The 19313-nt window shown below is 44.0% G+C and overlaps 1 protein-coding gene across 1 annotated transcript in view; it reads left to right on the forward strand.

Moving 5' to 3' along the window:
• The window catches only part of LOC147456587 (uncharacterized), a 60836-nt gene extending 43936 nt beyond the window's left edge, over window positions 1-16900 (forward strand). The window contains exon 2 of the mRNA XM_086515013.1: window positions 16528-16900. Coding sequence (XP_086371139.1) covers window positions 16528-16755 — 228 coding nt within the window. The 3' untranslated portion in view covers window positions 16756-16900. The remainder of the gene's footprint in view (window positions 1-16527) is intronic.
• The last annotated feature ends 2413 nt before the right edge of the window (window positions 16901-19313 follow it).

Raw genomic sequence — 19313 nt, forward strand, 5'->3', positions numbered from 1 at the left:
GGGTGAAAGCTAACGTCTACCGCCCCACAGACCGGTTTCATGGTTCCGTCGCCTGGACAAGATCACTTTTTCCTTAAGAAGTGAGCCTTGGTTGGTTTGCGGCGAAGACACAAGCACAAGAACTTGGAATTACCCTATGGTTGACAGGACAGATAATGCTAGAGAAGAGAGTTCCTCTTCCTAGGGTAGACAGGTTATTCCTTTACATCATGAAGTTGGCGGGAGTTCACGACCACCACTGTCTACGCCTTTTGTTCGTGTGAATGCACAACGAGAAGAGGTTCAAGGATTCATAATTGGGCACTTTGAAGAGGATGCGTTCAGGACACAATTAGTTGCTGCTGTGAATGTCTTCACTCAGTTGGTGCAGAATCCCAGGTTTATGGATTATCTGCAAGCACCATTAAAGTCACAGCAGGCAAGGGAATGCCCTCAGCGTACAGAGCCCGTTGAGGCTTAAGCCCAGGTCCCCCATGCGACTGAGCAGGATAGGGAGCATTCACATGTTGCGGAGTCACGTCAGGCTCCTAGACAGGTTCCTCTTGTCCATGAACAGGTGGTGAGGATCCCTACTCCAGAGGTTTTACCTGTTCAGCCCGCCATCTTTCAGGGTCAAAATGTTGCATTGAATGGACAGGGAACCAGTCTCCAGGCAATGCGTCAGGTTTTTCCACCACCCACGGTACATCTTGGGTATTTCGGGGGTGGATCCGTGTTCTAAAGTATGGCTGGTTATGCGCCTGGAAACCAGCAGTACATGCCTGGAACAGTGTTTGCGGGTATGCATGGCATGACGCCAAACCCCATGTATGGTAACATTGGTATGCAGCAAGGCTTTCAGAGCCATCAGGGCCAGTTTGGGGTGCCACAGGTCAATTTTGGCATGGCTGGTTTTTCTGGACAGCAGCCAGATATGGCACCTTTGATGCAGAATCTCAATGACCAAGGGGCACAGATGGTCCCTACTATAGTGCCCATGCTGCAGACGCTTCCCTATGACAATTTGGGGCCAATAGAGAAGCCAAAACCAAACAAAGGAGGAGGTGCAGCTGTGAAGTTCAGCACCTTTAGTGGCTTCGAGGATAAAGCAAAGGCTCTCACTTTCCTCCAGCAGTTTGATACAGCTTATGCAGGAGGGAATTTACGGAGGCCTCTAAAGTAAGGAAAGCTGCCACTTTCTTAAAGGACAATGCGCTCACATGGTGGACGACATTGTTAATGCAAGGACAGGCACCTGCCACTTGGGTTTACTTCAAGCAAATGTTTGCATCTGCTTGGCTATCAGATGAATTTGAAGCTGACGTCATGACAGATTGGCACTAGCTTACTTCGGCTACATGCAAGAGCTTGCTGGAGTACAATAGGAGGTTCTGTAAAGCGTTATTCTCAGTGACCTCCTACAGATTTGTGCCATTGACAGAGCAGATAGAGAAGTACTGTTGTGGGTTGCCTAAAGGGCTTCGCGATTATTGTACCAAGAACAGAGTGGCTACCCTCACTCAGCTCATGGAAGTTGCTAACACTGGTCTTGCCTTTTTGAAAGGAGAAGATAGTGGGTTTCCGAGCAAGGAGAAAGGAGGGCAGCAAAAGAAAAATTCAGCAAAGCAGCCCTTTACGAGAGCAGCTCCTGAAGCGTCCCAGGGGCCAGCTAGGTTCAATAAAGGCAAAGGTTCAGCCGAGACTTCTAGAGCACAGGCAAGGAAGCAGAAAAGGAAGCCTTTTATGCGTAAGACGCCCGAGGAAAAGAAGGTCTTGATGGCTGAAAACAAGTGCTTTATATGCGATCAGACTGGTCACTTTGCAACCAACTGTCCACAAAAGAAAAGGCCAGTTTACTCAGATGACAAAGAGGACAGGAAAGGAAAGAAGTCTATGCCCTCGGCAGGTTTAGTGCCAGACATGTTGGGCTACAGGCCTAGTACAGATGCCTGTGAGTTATGCAGAGCGTGGGGTAAAGTTAGAGACCAGATGGCACTTATCTTCTTTGATCCAGGTGCCAAAGCGAACATCACGCCAGAATTAGCTATGAAACTGGGCATCAGAGCTGAAGAGATGGGGTATACCGCAGAGGCAAGATTGGCATGTCCTGGCCACTCAGGGTGCGTTACTCCCATCATTGGAAAGCTACGTTTGCATATTCAGTCGTATGTGGACACAGAAGAGTTCTACATCATGCCGTTGGAAGGATGTGATGTCTTGTTGGGGATCCCGTGGATGTTCCGAGTGCATGGAGTCTTGGATGCCTACAACAAAAAGATCATTGTATAGCATAGGGTCAAAACTCACATCTTGGATGTAAAGCTAAAAGGAGAGTCAGTCCCTATTGTATCTGCTTCTGCTATCACTTTTGTAATAAAGAATCATCTTTTTGCATACTTGGTTTTTGCACGTGATGTTTCACATAGTTGCCCGTCAGATTTATCTGTGTTAGATAAAGACAAGTTAGCATTTTTGCAAAAGTTTGACGGTTGTTTTTCTGATTCATTACCGTCTCAACTACCACCGGAGAGGCCCGAGGATATGCGATTGATTTGGTGCCAGGTTGTAGCCTACCAAATAGGCCACCGTATAGGGTTAGTGAGGCGCAACGGAAAGAGATTATGAGCCAAGTGGAGGAGCTCTTAGAGAAAGGGCTGATTCAGCCTAGCTGATCACCCTATTGCTCTCCAGTGCTCTTAGTACAGAAAAAGGATGGCTCGTGGCGCATGTGTATTGACTACCGTGCGTTGAATAAGAATACCATCAAGAATAGGTTTCCTATTCCAAGGATTGATGATATTCTTGACCACCTAGAGGGTGTGGCGATTTTCAGCAGGATCGACCTTAAAAGTGGGTACCATCATATTCGAATCAGGTCTGAGGATGTGCACAAGACTGCGTTTAGAACAACATTTGGTCTCTACGAGTTCTTAGTGATGCCATTTGGTCTTACGAATGCTCCTGCTACGTTCAATAGGATGATGGATAGGATCTTCCGTCCATATCAGAACTTTGTTGGCACATTGTTTGATGACATGATAGTCTACTCGAAGAATGAAGAGGAGCATAACATTACTTGACCATTGTGTTTGAAGAGTTGTGCAGGAACAGATTGCTCATCAATGGCAAGAAAAGCGAGCTCTTCTTGGAAGAGATCCACTTTCTCGGACACATTGTGTCAAAGGATGGTGTCCGAATGGATCCTGCGAAGGTGGAAGCAATCAAGACATGGCCAGCTTTAAGGACTGTGCATGATGTCCGCAGCTTCTTAGGGCTATGTTCTTACTATAGAAGATTCATTCGCAACTTTGCAGAGATTGCCTCACCTTTACATGCTTCGCAAAAGAAAGAGGTCACTTTCAGATGGACCCAGAAAGAGACTTCAGCTTTTAATCTCTTAAAGGAAAAGATGACTTCAGATTCAGTCATTGTTTTGCCAGATCTCAAGAAGTCATTTGTGGTTCAGTGTGACGCTTGTGGCAGTAGCATTGGTGCATTGCTAATACAAGATGGCAGGGTAGTAGCCTATGAGAGCAGAATCTTGCAAGGGCCAGAGATGACCATGCAGGTCTATGAAAAAGAGTTACTGGTTGTGATTCATGCCCTCTTAAGTTGGAAACACTATCTGCTAGGTGCTGATTTTGTTGTCCAAACGGATCATCAGACCTTGCGATACTTTCTGACACAGTCAAAGCTATCGGAAAAGCATATGCGATGGGTAAACATTCTTTCCATGTTTCACTTCCAGATTGTGCATGTGGAGGGCAAGAAGAATTTGTGGCTGATGCGTTATCAAGAAAGCCACAAATTTCAGCTGTGTCAATTCCTTATCATCATGAGCTTGATGACATGAAGGAACAGTATGCGAATGACGAAGATTTTGCAAGGATCTTCTAACAGTTACAGGAAGGACAACGTCATGAGCACTATCTCCTCAGAGATGGTTTTATGATGATGCATGGCAGACTTTGTGTCACTAGGCCATTGCGATATAAGGTCATGGTAGAGAGTCATGTCCCACCTTATGCAGGGCATCGTGGTATAGATGCTATAGTGAAAGCGGTTGAGACATTATTTTATTGGCCTACCTTGAGGAGAGATGTGGATGCCTTTGTGCGAGCATGCATGATTTGCCAAAAGGTCAAGTTTGACAGGCAAAAGGCACTAGGACTGTTACAACCACTACCGATTCCAGATAAACCATGGGAAAGCATAGCTCTGGATTATATCTTTGATCTTCCAAGAACACAGACAAGGAATGATGGAATCTGGACCATTATTTGCAGATTCCCCAAGCAAGCTCATTTCATTCCTATTAGGAAGAACATAAAACCAGATCGGATGGCACGTCTCTTTATCTAGAATATCTTTAAGTACCATGGTATGCCACAGTCGATTGTCAGTGACCGTGACCCACGGATGACAAGTCTATTCTAGAGAGGCATATTTGAGAATATGGGCACTACGCTTAAGTTCTCATTGTCATTTCATCCACAGACAAATGGGCAGTCAGAAGAGGCAAATTCTACTGTCTTGGATCTGCTTAAGTGGTATGTGTCAGAGCACAAGGCGAAGTGGGAGCAGTATTTGCCGTTGGTTGAATATGCGTACAATAATACAGTGCATTCTTCGACAGGCAAAGCACCTTTTGAAATTGTCGAAGGTCATGTGAAAGTTCCTCCCATTTTGCATACCAAGGAAAAGATCTTTCAGGCAGATCAATATGTACAGAATATGGATGAAATGTACCAGAAGATAAAGCATGCCCTTGAAAGGACACAGGCAAAGCAAAAGAAAGCTGCTGATTTTCATCGTCGTGAATTGATGTTTTCACTTGGTGATTGGGTATTGTTGCGGTTTGAAAAGGCATGTTTAAAGAAGCGAAAAGGTAAAGAAAGTCTCTTTACAAAGCTTAGTATGCCTTACTATGGGCCTTTTCAAGTAACAAAGAAGATCAGTGACGTAAGTTTTAGGTTGAAATTGCCTGAGAACTGGAAGATTCACAATGCCTTTCACGTGAGTCTTCTCATACCATTAATTGGTGATGTGCCAGTTGAAGAGTAGCCAGAAGTTGAAGAGCTTGATGAAATTTTGGTCCCAGAACAGATCATGGCACACAAGGAGAGAAAAGTCAAAGGCAAGGTTATAAGGCGATATTTGGTGAAGTTCAAGAACTATCCACCTATGGATGCAAAGTGGATGGAAGAGACTGAACTGTTAAAGTCACCAAATGTATTTCAACTTCACCTTGAAGCCTTTGGTTTACCACCTACGTATTCTCCAACTCAAGTAGAGCAAAGGTCAAAAGGAAAGAGACCTGCTCTAGAGGGGGGTGATCCAAGAGCTAGCACTTCTCATGTATTTATGGATTTAATGCAATAGAGGTGTACCCTGCTTGGCAATTGCCCTTGGGGAATAAAAGTTTTGTTCAAAAGTCTGTTCAGTGCTATAGAAGTAAGTATGTCTTGTCAGTTGTCAAGAGTACAATAATTGCTTCTAATGAGTACATGTTGACGCGTTTTTAAACCGCTGGTTTATTATGCTTGAAAGGATTCGAAGAGTTATGGACTCTATTAAAGCCAGTGGCACAGTGTGAAAGCTATCCACTATGTCAATGAACAGTCTCACAGGTAGACCATACGTGAGTTAACAAGTGTTGAATATACAAGAGTGTTAACTATGAGCATGTATGTCTCGTACCATGTTAACCAGGTGTGTACACACGAAAAGGTTGACAGTCGTGATACGGTGTCCACGAAGTGCTGTACACACTAATGGATTGATATTCATGCAAACGAGGACGTCGCGATTTCAAGAGGGGGGGGTATGTCACGAGTCTGTAGCAACTTTACTTTTTGGGGGAATTTTATTTGACTTGTTTTAAAGCACCCCTCTCGAAATGCCAATGCCCGAGTTGCATGGTGTGAGGCGGACAGTGAGAGTCTAGGTTGGACGGCCAGTGAACACTAAAGTTGGGGCAAATTGACTAAGGTTAGCCACGGTGGGGCTACGAGTGTAAATCACCTGATAGCTGGCCGACATTGCATTTTTCCATGTGGTTCCAGTGGTGATTGATGGTCAGATGACCAGTGTGAGTGCCATGGAAGCATCTCCTAAAATCTAGGGAACTGCTATTTTGGACTTGAAAATGTGTTTACATCATTACCTCCGTTATGACATGGGGAACATTTTATTACTCTGCCATGAAGTCAACTGGGCAACCGGTTGGGAGATTTTTAGGCGGCAACCCCGAAACGGGAAATGGCTTGTAAACGTGACAAGTGGCACATTTCTGTGCACTTTCCTCATGCAAGAAGTGGTGCTGAATTTATACCTGGGAGGCTCATTTGCATGCTCTCTGTCACAGGTTAAGAGCTAGCGCTTCCTTTCCCTCTTATGTACAGTGCGGTGCCAGGAGTGATGCCCTGCACGCTATGAACTGCTCTCTCTCTCTCTCCCCTACAAGCAGTTATGTTATGCCCCTCTAGTGGGCTTCTCATTTGACCAATGTACAATTGTGTGGGTTCATGTGCGATTGCCGAGGCAAGAGCCTCTTGCACAGGTACTGGATTAGCTAGTGGCTAATCCCCCGCATGTACAGGTGAATTCGGAGAGGTTTCACGTGAGAAATCTCGTCCGATTCAAAGGGCAAGTAGCCCTACAGGTGCGGGAGCTCGAGGACTTGCTATGGAGGCGACCGGCACACGAAACGGAGCCCGAAACAGGGAATTACAGCCTGTTGTGTATTTTTGCAGGTTTAGGGTTTCGGCCCTAAACGGTCCCTAATACCCGCAAGAGGTTCGGGGACGCGAAGGGACCGCTATAGAGGTGATCTGGCGCATTTTCGGGGCAGAAAACAGAGAATTCAGCGTGCTGCAGATTCTCGCCAGGTTTTGCAAAGTGTCCGTATGCGTCGGGAAAGTCATTTATTGCATGGGGATACTGACTGTGAAGCATCCTAGTATAGTTATGCTACCGAAATCAGGCCAGAACAGATGGAATTCAGCCCGGATTATGCGGGACAGCTTGTAGGAAATCACAGGTTTTATTCCCTCTATTAAAGAATAAAGAAATACCAAAAGGGGCGCCAACCTTTGGGGCCTACAGGTGTCGCTGTCTGCTTGGGAGCATTCTAGCTTCCTGGCTGTGCTTTTGTTTTGAAGTGTAATCCCATTCCGAGTAACAGGTTCCTTTTAAGTCAGTGCTTTGTGTCGTAAAGTCAAGTGTTAAAGAATTGGGTGAAAGCTAACGTCTACCGCCCCACGGGCCGGTTTCAAAGAACTTTTGCTTTATTGCCAAAGCTTTTACTTAAAGCTTTTGAAGCTTTTGATTTCAGCTTTTGGGGCTTTGCTTTTAGCAACCCTTGTACCTTTAAATATGTGAGCAGACCTCTCACAACTCAGAGCATCTGGACACAGAGTCCGAGTGTGAGCGTCTGCCCGCACTCTTGTACTATGAACTCAGATTAATACAAAAAGAAATACCGAAAGGGGCGCCAGTCTTTGGGGCCAATATCTCTAGGCACAGAACTCCGTTGGGTCTGTATCGAATAAATTGTGAACTGTGAACTGTTTTGAAGTGGTTATTTGGTGTTGTCGTGGTAGATTCTTGACTTGGAGTGTCCAAGTCTTTTATAGTTTTTGCATCAACATAACCATCCAGCATTTTGCAGATGCACCGCGACGGAACACCAAGAAGCATCAGCGTTTTCAGTTTTCAGCAGTGAGACATCGCAGTAGAAGTGCCAAACCTCGCAGATCTCACCTTCCCGTAGCAAATCCTCGCCGCACGGTCAGATCCAGCGCAGTTTGTAGTTTCAGCCCGGAAAACGCAGATTTCAGCATCTGCATTTTCAGCGCATCGTCGTCATCACCGTTGTCATCGACGTAGAGTCAGAATTCAGCAAATAAAGATTTGTAGATCTCAGCCATTAGCGTTTTCAGATTTCAGCCCGTCTTGTCGTCATCGTGGACATCGTCGGCAAGTCCATTGCATTGTAGAGATTTTTGCAATCAATAGTAGACTGCTCTCGCCATAGAGAGTGGCGCCTTCGGAGGAGGGTTCGACAACATTCTGGTGTCGTTTTCTTCTCTCTCTATCTCTCAGTCTCTGCACCTTCATTCACAGTGTTTATCCACTTTGTTTGTGATCACTTGCACTCTCTCATTAAAGGAATGGAAGGCTCTCCCTTCCATAAGTAAAAGGAACCTTGAGCACAGTTCGGAGCACTCATCTTGAGCAAAGTTCAACATTCACTTCCGCTGCACCTTACAGAACCATGAAACTGGCCCGTAGGGCGGTAGACTGTTGCTTTCACCCGGAATTTTTTACTTTACACACAGAGAGAGCTTTGAAAAGGTAATCTACGACGGGAATTAACACTTTAAGCACACACAAGGCTCGGAAGCTAGAATGCTCTGAGCAGATGCCGACAACCTGTAGGCCCCAAAATTGGCCCCCCTTTCGGTATTTCTTTATACTCTAAGAGGGTAAATTACAAGAAGAGTCTTGGGAATTCGTTACCTGTATCCAGCTAGATACCACCTGTTATGGCGAAATTTCGGCAACATAACAGCCCCAAAACTTGCCTGAAACCAATTCCCCTGTTGGAACTCACTTCCACTGACATAAACCCTTTGATTTCTGCCCAAAAACAGTAAATTCAGCACTCTGTATTTACTGGTTTTTGCCCTGTTTTCAGCCCTAAACAGTCCTTGAACTGTCCTCTAACAGTGGGGCACTGTTCCCAATGGTTATGGCATCAGTATGGCTGAAAAACAGTCCAAATTCCGCACATAACCAACGAAAACGCACTTGTACGATGAGGTTATCACCCTCACCAGTGCCTGCTTATGGAGCAACAGTTAGCTTCTCCTGTTCCTACTCAGAGAGGCTCTTGCCTCAACAAAAAACACTTGCAGTCAATAGCTCTTAACCTGTGACAGCTTGCAAATGAGACCCCTCTCACCTAGAAATCGAGCGCTACCTTCTTTTGCATGAGGAAAGTGCACGAAAAGGTTTCACTTGGCACATTTACAAGCAATTTCCCGTTTCGTTCTTGCTGCTTAAAAATCTCCCAACTGGTTTCCCAATTGACTTTGCAGGAGAGTTCTAAAATGTTCCCCTTGTTATTCCAGAGGTAACGACGCGAACAGATTTTATGGTCCAAAATAGTAGTTCCTTAAATTTTAGGGGATGCTTCCATTAGACTCCCACTGGTCATCTGACTATCTATCCCCACTAGGACCGCATCCAAAAATGCAATGTGGCCTAGCTGTCGGGTACTTTTCCTCGGTGACCCCACCTTGGCACTATGCCTTTATTGAGTCACTTCCTAGTATCCACCAACTTGCTAAGTGCGACGGGGGGACCTACATGATCTTGAACTGAGCCTAGACATCCTCTTACTATATGAGTTCCAGTGCCGACCAACTTCTTGTCTGCGGGTGAAACTACCGTTCACATTGGCCATACAATGTCCGACCATTTGCAACTTCAAAAAGAGGGTCTCAAAAATTAAACAAAAATCATTGGGAAGAAACCAACAACTAAGGTTAGCAATTGCCACGTCCTCGTGACATAGTTAACAGTTGCCATGTCCTCGTGACAGATCCTTCTCAAGAAGTCTTTCACCTGGTTCATTATTTCTTCATTTTGGGCTCGGCTAACTGGGTAAGGTGGCCAGTTCGGTGATGTACTGCGTGGAATAAGTCAATCGTGTGATCTTTAGGACGTGAAGGAGGTAATTCTCCTAGTAAGCCTTCAGAGAAACAGTCAGCCTGAGCTTGCAAGAAATCTTGTTGTTCCTTTTTTAGGTTGGACATGTTTGACCTTTGATATTCATTCAATTCTTTCAAGAAGATCGAGTAAACAGAAAGAGTAGATTTTATTAATTTGGAAATGGTTGAAGTTGATACAAGTAGGACAGACTTGCCCTTCAGTTTTACATCAAGTACAATCTATTTACCCTCTCGTTCTTCAAGATGGCTTTTCTTGCCCTATAATCGACCAGTGCATTGTTCTTGTCACACCCTTCCTAAGGCATGATGTAAAAGTCCTCGTGTCCTAAATACCCATGACAATGCAACCGTAGTTTGCCAATGACAGGTGTAATGGCAACATCCCATCCGGGTGCCGCTAGAACTACCTCTGGCAGTGATCCCATTTCCTTTGGTGTGGTTCCAAGTTGAGCCGCCAATTCGATTGATATGAAGTTGGCCTTGGCTCCATCGAAGAAAATAAGGGCTTCTTGGTCTCGCACTTTGCCCCATGCTCTGCAAAGTTTAGTACTTTTGTCCATCTGATCCGGGTCTGTCCCCACAAAATCGGGTAGGAGTCCTGCTTTCATCTTCCCTTTTCGTGCATGCTCTTCTGATGCTATGGAACACTCTGGCTTTTCCTCTGGCTGCCCTTTGGGTGCCTTTTGTGGACACATGGCCAACACGTGACTGTGTTCTCCACACCCAAAACACTTCCCCTCCTTAAAATACTTAGCTCGTTGTTCTGCTGACATCTGAGGGCCTAAAGGAGGCCTGAAGTTTTCTTTTTCTGAAGCTTTCCTCTTGTTTGGTCCTTGCTGTCAAGAGCTGATCAGTGGGGTACGCAAGAGTACCCGCGTGCATTGCAAACCCTTTTTTGACACGCCCCATTAGTTGTTGTATGGACTCGGACTTCTGCAGCAAAGAGTAATCCGTATCTCTTTAGGTAGACCACTACAAAATCGCTCAATCAACCGCTTCAAGGTGATCCTTTTGAAAGAAGAGGTCGGTAGTATCCCAAATTCTCTGGCAGTATATGTCCAATGTATCTTCCTTGGTCATTCGCAGATGATTCCAAGCGGTCATCACGTCACGTTCGTACTCTTGAGTGAGCCAAGAAGAGGTAAAAACCGGCTTGAACTGTAGCCACTTTGTTGGTGCTTTCCTTCGTAACAGTAGGGTAGACCACCATGTTTGCGCGTTTCCCTTGAGATAAGATGCAGCCATTGACTCTTGACCTTGGAGTGCTATGAATAGCGTCCTCCAGAGTAGGCCACGTTGGAGTGTTGGATGAAAGCAAGGGCCTTATGGGTATCTTGAAAGCCCAAACAAGTATCGAATTTTAAGGCTTGTCCACCCTCCTTGTAATCTTTTCGCTTCTTGCCCTTATCCTTGTCGTCGTCCATTTGAATCTTTTTTATGTTTTCACCCGAACCGGAATGGTCAAGTGTAACAGTTTCCTCCTGACGGGATTCACCAATTGTCTCCATGTGTGTCGCAATAAAAGGGATCGGATTCTCCGTAGAAGGAAAAATCAGATACCACTATAATAGACTTGGACACCTCAAGCCGAGAATTTGATGCAACACGTGAGAAAAACTAAAAACAACTTAATAGACTTGAACAAACTGAGAGAGACGATACAGCACGGTGAAGTTCCGCGCCTAGAGAGATTGGCCCCAAAGTCTTGTGTCCCTTTCGGTATTTCTTTTTTATTAATGCTTGGCAAAATTACTATGTCCAAGGGTCCTCTCCTCCTTGCAATGCTCTCAAGCCAATCTGTGGGAGAAAGCCTCTGGCCCAAAAGCAGTACATCAAAAGCCCCAAGTTCTAAAAGCATCCGGGCTCAAAGCCTTGCCCCAAAAGCTCCTGCCGCAAATCGTGCCGCAATTTACGAAAATCCGTACGTTGTGCCACGTGAGCACTCCGCTTCAATTTAGGAAGTCCTTACAACATTGCCACGTCAATAGTTCGATGTCCTTTTAAATGTCTAGTGTCCCCTCGTCCCATTGGACTAGACCCCATAAGTTGAAACACTTATAACTTGGACATGCCACATCATCACTTTGTGACACAATGTGTCCCAAGAGGTGTATCTCTAGTAAGAAAAACTCGCTCTTTTACCCATTAACCACCAATCTATGTTGTTGCAAGTGCCTAGAAAACTTGTAAGAGATGGTGTCTGTGCTCGGCCTCACTCTTGGAGAATATGGTGATGTAGTCGAAAAAGCTGCCCACATACGACGGGTACTCTCGAAAAATCCTGTCCATCGTCCTATTGAACGTTGCAAGAGCGTTTGTGAGACCAAAAGGCATCACCAAATACTCGAACAATTGAAAGGACGTCTTGAACGCGGTCTTGTATACATCTCTAGGAGCAATCGTGATGATGATAGTCACTTTTTAGGTCGATTCTGCTAAAGCATGTAGAACCCTGTAACTTGTTGAGTATATCATTGATCCTCAGTATTGGAAACCTTTTCTTGATGGTGATTTTATTGAGAGCTTTGTAGTCAATGCATATTCTCCAAGATCCATCTTTCTTTAATACCAACAACACGGGCGAATAATAAGGTGATGTGCACGGCTGAATTTAGACCCTTTTCCAGAGGCTCTTTCACTTGGTTTATAATTTCTCATTCTGGGCTCTGCTTACTCTGTAAGGTGGCCGGTTCGGTGGTGTGCTGCCGGGAATCAAATAAATAGCGTGATCTTCAAGTCGCTGAGGAGGTAACTCTCCAGTCAAACCCTCAGATAAATAATTGGCTTGAGCTTGAAGAAAGTCTTGTCGGTCCTTTTCTAGGTCAGACATATTTGACGTCTTATTGTCATTTAACTCATTCAAGTAGATCTAGTAAACAAAAAGATTGGATTTTATTAATTTTGAAACGGTCGAAGCCGATACAAGTCGGAGGGACTTGCCCTTTAATTTTACATCAAGAATAATATCTCTACTCTTCTCATTCTTCAATGTTGCCTTCCTGGCCCTGTAATCAACCACAATGCCGTGTTCAAAAATTTGATAGAGAAAAGGGAAGGGTAAAGTTTGCAACATTAAAGCGTAAGTGAATCATAGATAGTTCAATTGTCATAGAAAGTAGACATTGGAGTCTAGAGAGACTCATCTATAAATCACATTGGGTGTCACTAAAGGGATTGACAGCTAGGGGTAGCCTTGAGGGGGGGCGGGGAAGATCCATGACGTTGAATCGCCTCACCACGGGGCGCTAGGGGGGAAGTCCGGGGGTTGAGCCCTTCAGCACGTAGCACGAACGTGACAATGCAACCGAAGCTTGCCTATGAGAGGTGTAATGGCAACATCCCGTTCGGGCGTCACTAGAATTGCCTTGGCTGGTGGTCCCATTTCCTCGGGCGTGATTCCAAGCGAAGCCGCCAATTCACTCGAGGTGAAGGTGGCCTTGGCTCCTCCATCGAAGACAATGAGGGCTTCCTTATCTCGTACTTTGCTCACGCTCTGCAGAGCTCCGTATTTGCTTTGGGTCAATCCCCACAAATTCCGTATCAGTCCTTTCTTTCTTTGCTCGCTCCTCTACCGCTTTGGAACTTTGTGGCTTGTCCTTGGCCTGATCATTGGACGCTTTATTAGGGCACATGGCAAGAACGTGGCCATGCTCCACGCATCCATAACATTTGCCCTCTTTGTAGTATTCAGCTCGCTGCTCGGCCAAAAGTCTTGGGCCTGATTGTTTCTTCTTTCGTTGCTTCCCCTTCTTGTTACCATTTGGTTGGTGTGGCCCTCGTTGAGCAGACAGTGGCCTGTCTGTTGGGTACGTCAATGTACCGGCGTGCATTCCAAATCCTTGCTTGGCATGACCCATAAGTTGTTGAATGGCATCCACCTTCTTTTGCAAACAATATCGCCGGATCTCCTTGGGCAAACCGCAACAAAACCGCTCCACTCGCTAATTTTTTTGAAGGATGAAGCTGGTAGAAAAGCATCCCAAAATTGATGGCATTAGTCATCAAGAGTGTCTTCTTTGGTCATCCGAAGATGGTTCCATGCTGCAATAACATCCACTTCGTGCTCTTAGGTGAGCCATGTAGAGGTAAAAACTTCTTTGAACTTTAACCATGTGGTGGGTTCTTCCTTTCGCAAAAGTAAGGTAGATCACCAAGTTTGGGTGCTGCCTTTCAGATAGGAAGACACTCGTCGTATCTTAAGAGTGTTCGGACAAGCACCCTCTTGAGAAAATAATTTCGAGCTGCTGGATGAAAGCAAGAGCTTTGTGGGTGTCTTTGTAGCCCGAAAAAGTGTCAAATGTAATTGCTTGTCCACCCTTATTAAAACCCTTGGTCTTCCCACTCGCTGTTCAAGATGTCAAACTGATTCAATCTGTAACCTTCTCCGCCTTTTTCCAAACATTGACCTATCCAAATCAGCATTGTCTGAGGACGATGTATCCTCATTAGGACTGTAAGAATGTTTTGGTGTTTCGGAGATCCTGTTCGGGATATGCTCATTTTGGATCGTTTGTCCCAATAGTTCTTCTTGCTCTTCCGAGTCTTTCTGCGCTTCCGGTGCTTCCCGTCCTCCTCGTTGGAGTCGGAGGAAGAGGAACTCTCAAAGCTTTCTGAAGACAAAGATGAACTAGGATCATCCTCGAAGTGTACGTGTTTCTTTGATCTGCTAACTACATCGAATGTGGATTTCCGACCTAAGTAGCCCGGGTAATCCGCTCCACAACTTTTCTTTCAAGAGCTCTTCTAACTTGGTTGACCTACTGCTCCACTGCACTATCAAACTCACTCTGCGAGTACAGTCTTCGCTTGTCTTCACTAGGTTTAGATTTCTGCTTCATGACCGACTTTAGAGATGAGTGAATGGTCACGTGCCATCTCGAATGAATCTCATCAAGTGGATGACTCTTCAGAAGTTTCGCATACCACGGGTCCTTGGCATATTTGAGCATCTGGTTTGCACATTTGTCAACCTGAAGCTGCCATTGCGCTTCCATCTTTTCGATGTCGATAGGCGGAAGAAGGCCGTACTCTTCTGCCAAGATCTCGGAAGAAGTTCTACTCCCACTAGATCCTCCGTTGGTTTCCTTAAGCGATAGGGATAATTGTATCCTCCTTGCCAGATTCACTCTCGGAATTCATGTGTGTTGTGGGAAAAGGGATCGGATCCTTCATAGAAGAAGAATCATCTGAGCTCTGATACCACTGTAATAGACTTGGACACCCCAAGCCGAAGATCTATTGCAAGACACGTGAGGGAAATTGGGAACAAATGAACATAACTGAAAATAGAAAGAGACGACATTGCACGGTGGAGTTCCGTGCCCAGATGTACTAGCCCCAAAGACTGGCACCCTTCTCTATTATTATGCTTCAAAAAGTACCACGTCCGAGGGTCCTCTCTCTGGCGATGCTCCCAAGCTAATCAGCCAAGAGTGAGGCCCTGGACACACTTTTAAAGGCCCCTGGCCAAAAGTAGTTACATTAAAAGCTCTCTTTCAAAAGTATTGGGCCCCAAAAGCTGTCCCAGAAGCTGGCCGTAAAACGCGAGAGTCCGTACGTTGTACCACGTCAACCCGTAAATCGCGGGAGTCCATACGCTACCACGTCATCATGGCTTTGCCGCAAATTTGGGGTTCCTGCTTTCTTTTCAAAGGGTTTAGGCCCCTCGACCGGGGTGCATAAGTTGGTACAACTTATGGGTTAGTTTTTTAAACCTAACCCCTTCTGGGCCACTCGGTTAAGTTTTGTAAGTTGGTCGAAACTTCTTCTGCTTCTTCCCAAGAGGTTTAGGTCCCTTCTATCCGGGCTTTGTCCTTCAGGCCATGCCACGCCATCACTTTGTGACAGACCAAGACTATTTCTTTGTTTTTATTCTCTTAGATCTCCTAACATATGCATTCTTTAATGATCCAAGAGGGGGGAAATACTCCTCAAACAAGAGCAATATGATCACTATCAAAACTCCATGAAGGCGGCAGATTTTCTATCTCTATGTCTTTGCAAGATGTTCTCTCAAAGAACAAATCACTACTTGTTTTTTCTCCTATAGAAGCGCTTTTTTCTCTCTTTAGTTGACTTCTACCTTCAAAATCTCTTTCACAAGCCTTAGGAAATTTACTCAATACTTGTGCACACAGATTCTAGGCATCTCTGGATGCACTCACATGCATAGATGCACTGCCGAAATAAGACTCCTTCGCGCAAAAGCACGGAAAGCAAGTTGCAACCAAAAAGCAACTTGCTTTTTGGTAAAGCTACAATATTTCCTCAAAGCTACTGAGAAATCATTTCCTCAAGAAAACCAAAAAGAAACTTGGAAAGCAACGGTATTTCCTCGAAGCTACTAACGGTTTTTCATGTCCCGGGCCTTGCTACTATCTGCTAAACAGCACTCATAGTAACGGCACCTAAAACAAGGTTAAAAGTCAGAATGGCCTACATAAGAGGATGAGAAAGTGTATGCAACCTACTACTACTTATTGCCCCTCTTTATAGAAATAGGAAAACAATCGTCAACTATCTCTCACATTGGCCTACATGTACATAAGACGATGCCTCGTTAATGCCCCTCTTTGTAAGAAATAGGAAGAAAACAAGTTTGCTATCATGATGTAGTTGCTATGTGGCACTGATCGACACACTTCATCCAACGGTCCATAATTGCTCCCAAGAATTCCATGGCTTACATAAGGCCAAAAAAGAATTGCTATACGTGATGTTGAATTGTACCACTGAGTTCTTTTGGGTGTCGTCATTTGTATAACTTTTTTCACTTAATGAAAAGTGACTGAATGGAAAGCAATTGCAGGGTTTGCAGTGGTACGCAGAAAAGCTCATGATGGATGAAGATGGCGATGTGGCGCAGGAGTTTTTGAAGGAAGTTGTTTCTCAACCCTCTTGTGGTGGTTCTGGTAGTTCCTCTAATTTTGAAGTGAAGTCACCAGCAAAACCTGTTAAACTGAAAGGTCCTCTCTGCACACTAAATGGCAATGTGCATCAGTCTGTAGAGTCCTCAAGTGGTGTACATTGGAGCTGAAAGCTGAATGGATTACAGAGTGAAAAATTGTTAATAGGATGTGAGGGCTATAACTCTTTCGCATAGCGACTCTGATCTCTATCAAGAGCTATCATTGCAGTGCAATTTATCTTCTTAATGCATTTGATTCAGTTCAATCCTAAAACTATTGATTTCTTGTTAGTATGCCTTGTTGTGTTTGCTATCTTGTTCCAATCCAAATTGGTTACCGTTTCTCACTTGGTTCTAGAGTCTTTTCTTGGATCAACAAGAAGCAACCAGTAGTGGCACTTTCATTGTAAAACGTGAATGCAAAGAATGGCTTCTTCTAGCATGCTTGTAATGGTACCTTGCAAATAGCGACGATTTCCTTGGTCTGGCTTCTTCTAGGGTCTGAGAAAATTGTCGTAGGAAGAATGGTGGAATCTCTTAGATTGAGACGTATCAAGGTATTAATTTAATTGCAACCTTGTAATCATATGTCACTGGTGAGGAATTTTTTAGATTCTTTGAAAGAGTAGTCCTCTGGTTAATGGGTAGGAGAGTAAGAAGAAACGTGAAGCCTGAATATATTTGTTTTGGGTAAAGTGATTATTGTTTGCCCAGTGGTAAGAATGATGGTGAACCAATGATTGTCTTGGTGTTTTCTCCGAGAATTGGAAGTATATTCCTAATAGATGTAGCGAGAACTTTAGTCTTCTTTAAATGGAATGTTCAGACAATTAGGTTTTGAGTCCTCTTGGCAAGATTTTCTCAGCAGAAGTATAATTAAATTTACATGGAGAAAAGCAGTGATCATATCTAGAGGCTCTTACCTTAAGAGTTCCTCTGATCTTGGTGATGAGCACGCATGCCCATGAGTACAAGTAATAGCAAACCAAAAATTTCCTTCAATTTTTAAAACCAGGCACATGAATTCAGTCTTTTTGCAACCATGCATGGTTTTGACAATTTGCAAATGAATTTTATGCGGCCTGGCGTATAGAGGCATAGTAGTAAACTTATAAATGCATATTCAACTTACAAACTAAAGCTTAAAATGTCCACCGATCCAGCATGTTGGCATTTTAGTGTGAACAGGATAGCTGTATGTGGCTTGTGTGATGATTCATTGTCCTTTGACAAACAATGCCAAATGGTAGGGAGTGGTGCCCCATTGGAGTTCTATTGAGCTATGTGTAGGCTGTAAATAGCAAGTTCCTTGCCTTTTGCTCAAGGTGCCACACAACAATAACCTATTGGTACTATTTGAAAGGGAAATTGGCTCAGAATCCTATCCTAAATTTCAAATAATCCCTCTCCCTTCTCTTATGCTATCTGTGTGTTCAGCTATGGAGTTCAATTAACATATCTGAAAAGAATCATATCATGGCCTCAGAATGCATTCGTTGGCATAAAACAAGTATCTTTTGGCCCATCATACTATGAAAAAAGAGGTGGAGTGCTCTAGAGTTCCCTTCTACTCCATATCATTTGACCATATTAGGAAAATTGGCACCTTCTAAGGGCTTCTAGCATATATTTGCCCATGCAATATTTTTACTCAATACTTTTATTTGCTTCGTTTTAAAAATTGCTCTCTCATCGATCCACGTGGTTGTTGCAGCTTCATGCTTTTCATTAACCAGTCTACCACTAATTAAAGCATCCCAAGAGAGTATGTTCAAAGCAATGCTTGCAATCAACTCTGTAGAACCAAACGACTTTGTAGAACCAGTGCACGCTCCATCTCAACCCTCCTCGTGCTCTGTCTCACTTTTCAGAGGTAGTCTCTCTCGTGCGCGCGACAATAACTTCACACTCCAGGCTTTGTTTTCAGGCTGTCTTGTCTCCAAACGCTCACAACCACTTGCAAATAGCTCCTTCAACAGCCTGTATTTTTATAGAAAAGTCAATTTTATGGTTACAATGTTAACACTTTATATAGGACATAAAAGTGTCCTTTCAAGGTTTTGGAAAATTTAATACTCCTATGATACTTGCCATACTTTTGGAAATCCTTGCTTGAGCTTGGAGCTAAAAGACCACTTCTTATGGGGAAATTAGGTAACATCCAAAGGCCCTCAGTATTTGGTCATGGTAAGCATCCAAAGTTAATTTATTGTTCCATTTTACAAAAAGCAACAAATTTTCTAGTTGAGTTCCATTGTAAGAACTATAGGGATTTTCTTTAACCACCAAGCTATTTTTGCCACAAATTTCATTGGGTTTATCAAAATCTATGGCTAAAGACAGATAATTTTTCCTATGGAATTTGGTATAAAAATTAACCGTTTCAATGTAATATTTATATATATCCAATTTTGTGTCCTTTTTCTCATTGGTGTGGAGATGTCTATTGTTTGTAAGCAATAACTTTGTGTCATGGCGAAGTAATACAAGCTTGATTTTGTACAAATTATTTTGATAAACTATTTAGATTGATTATCTTCTTGGAGGGGATAGGAGATCAAAGGCAAGTTAGGTGTATCGGTCATCGAGATGTGTGGTGACTAAGTAGTACCATATTTTTCTCTTGAACACTAAGAATGCAGTATTGAAATTTGCATGCTTCCATGGGAATGGTACGTTTCCAGGTA

Source organism: Adiantum capillus-veneris, chromosome 6 (assembly GCF_014529385.1).
Source record: "Adiantum capillus-veneris isolate H3 chromosome 6, ASM1452938v2, whole genome shotgun sequence".
In the NCBI taxonomy this organism is placed as follows: Eukaryota; Viridiplantae; Streptophyta; class Polypodiopsida; order Polypodiales; family Pteridaceae; genus Adiantum; species Adiantum capillus-veneris.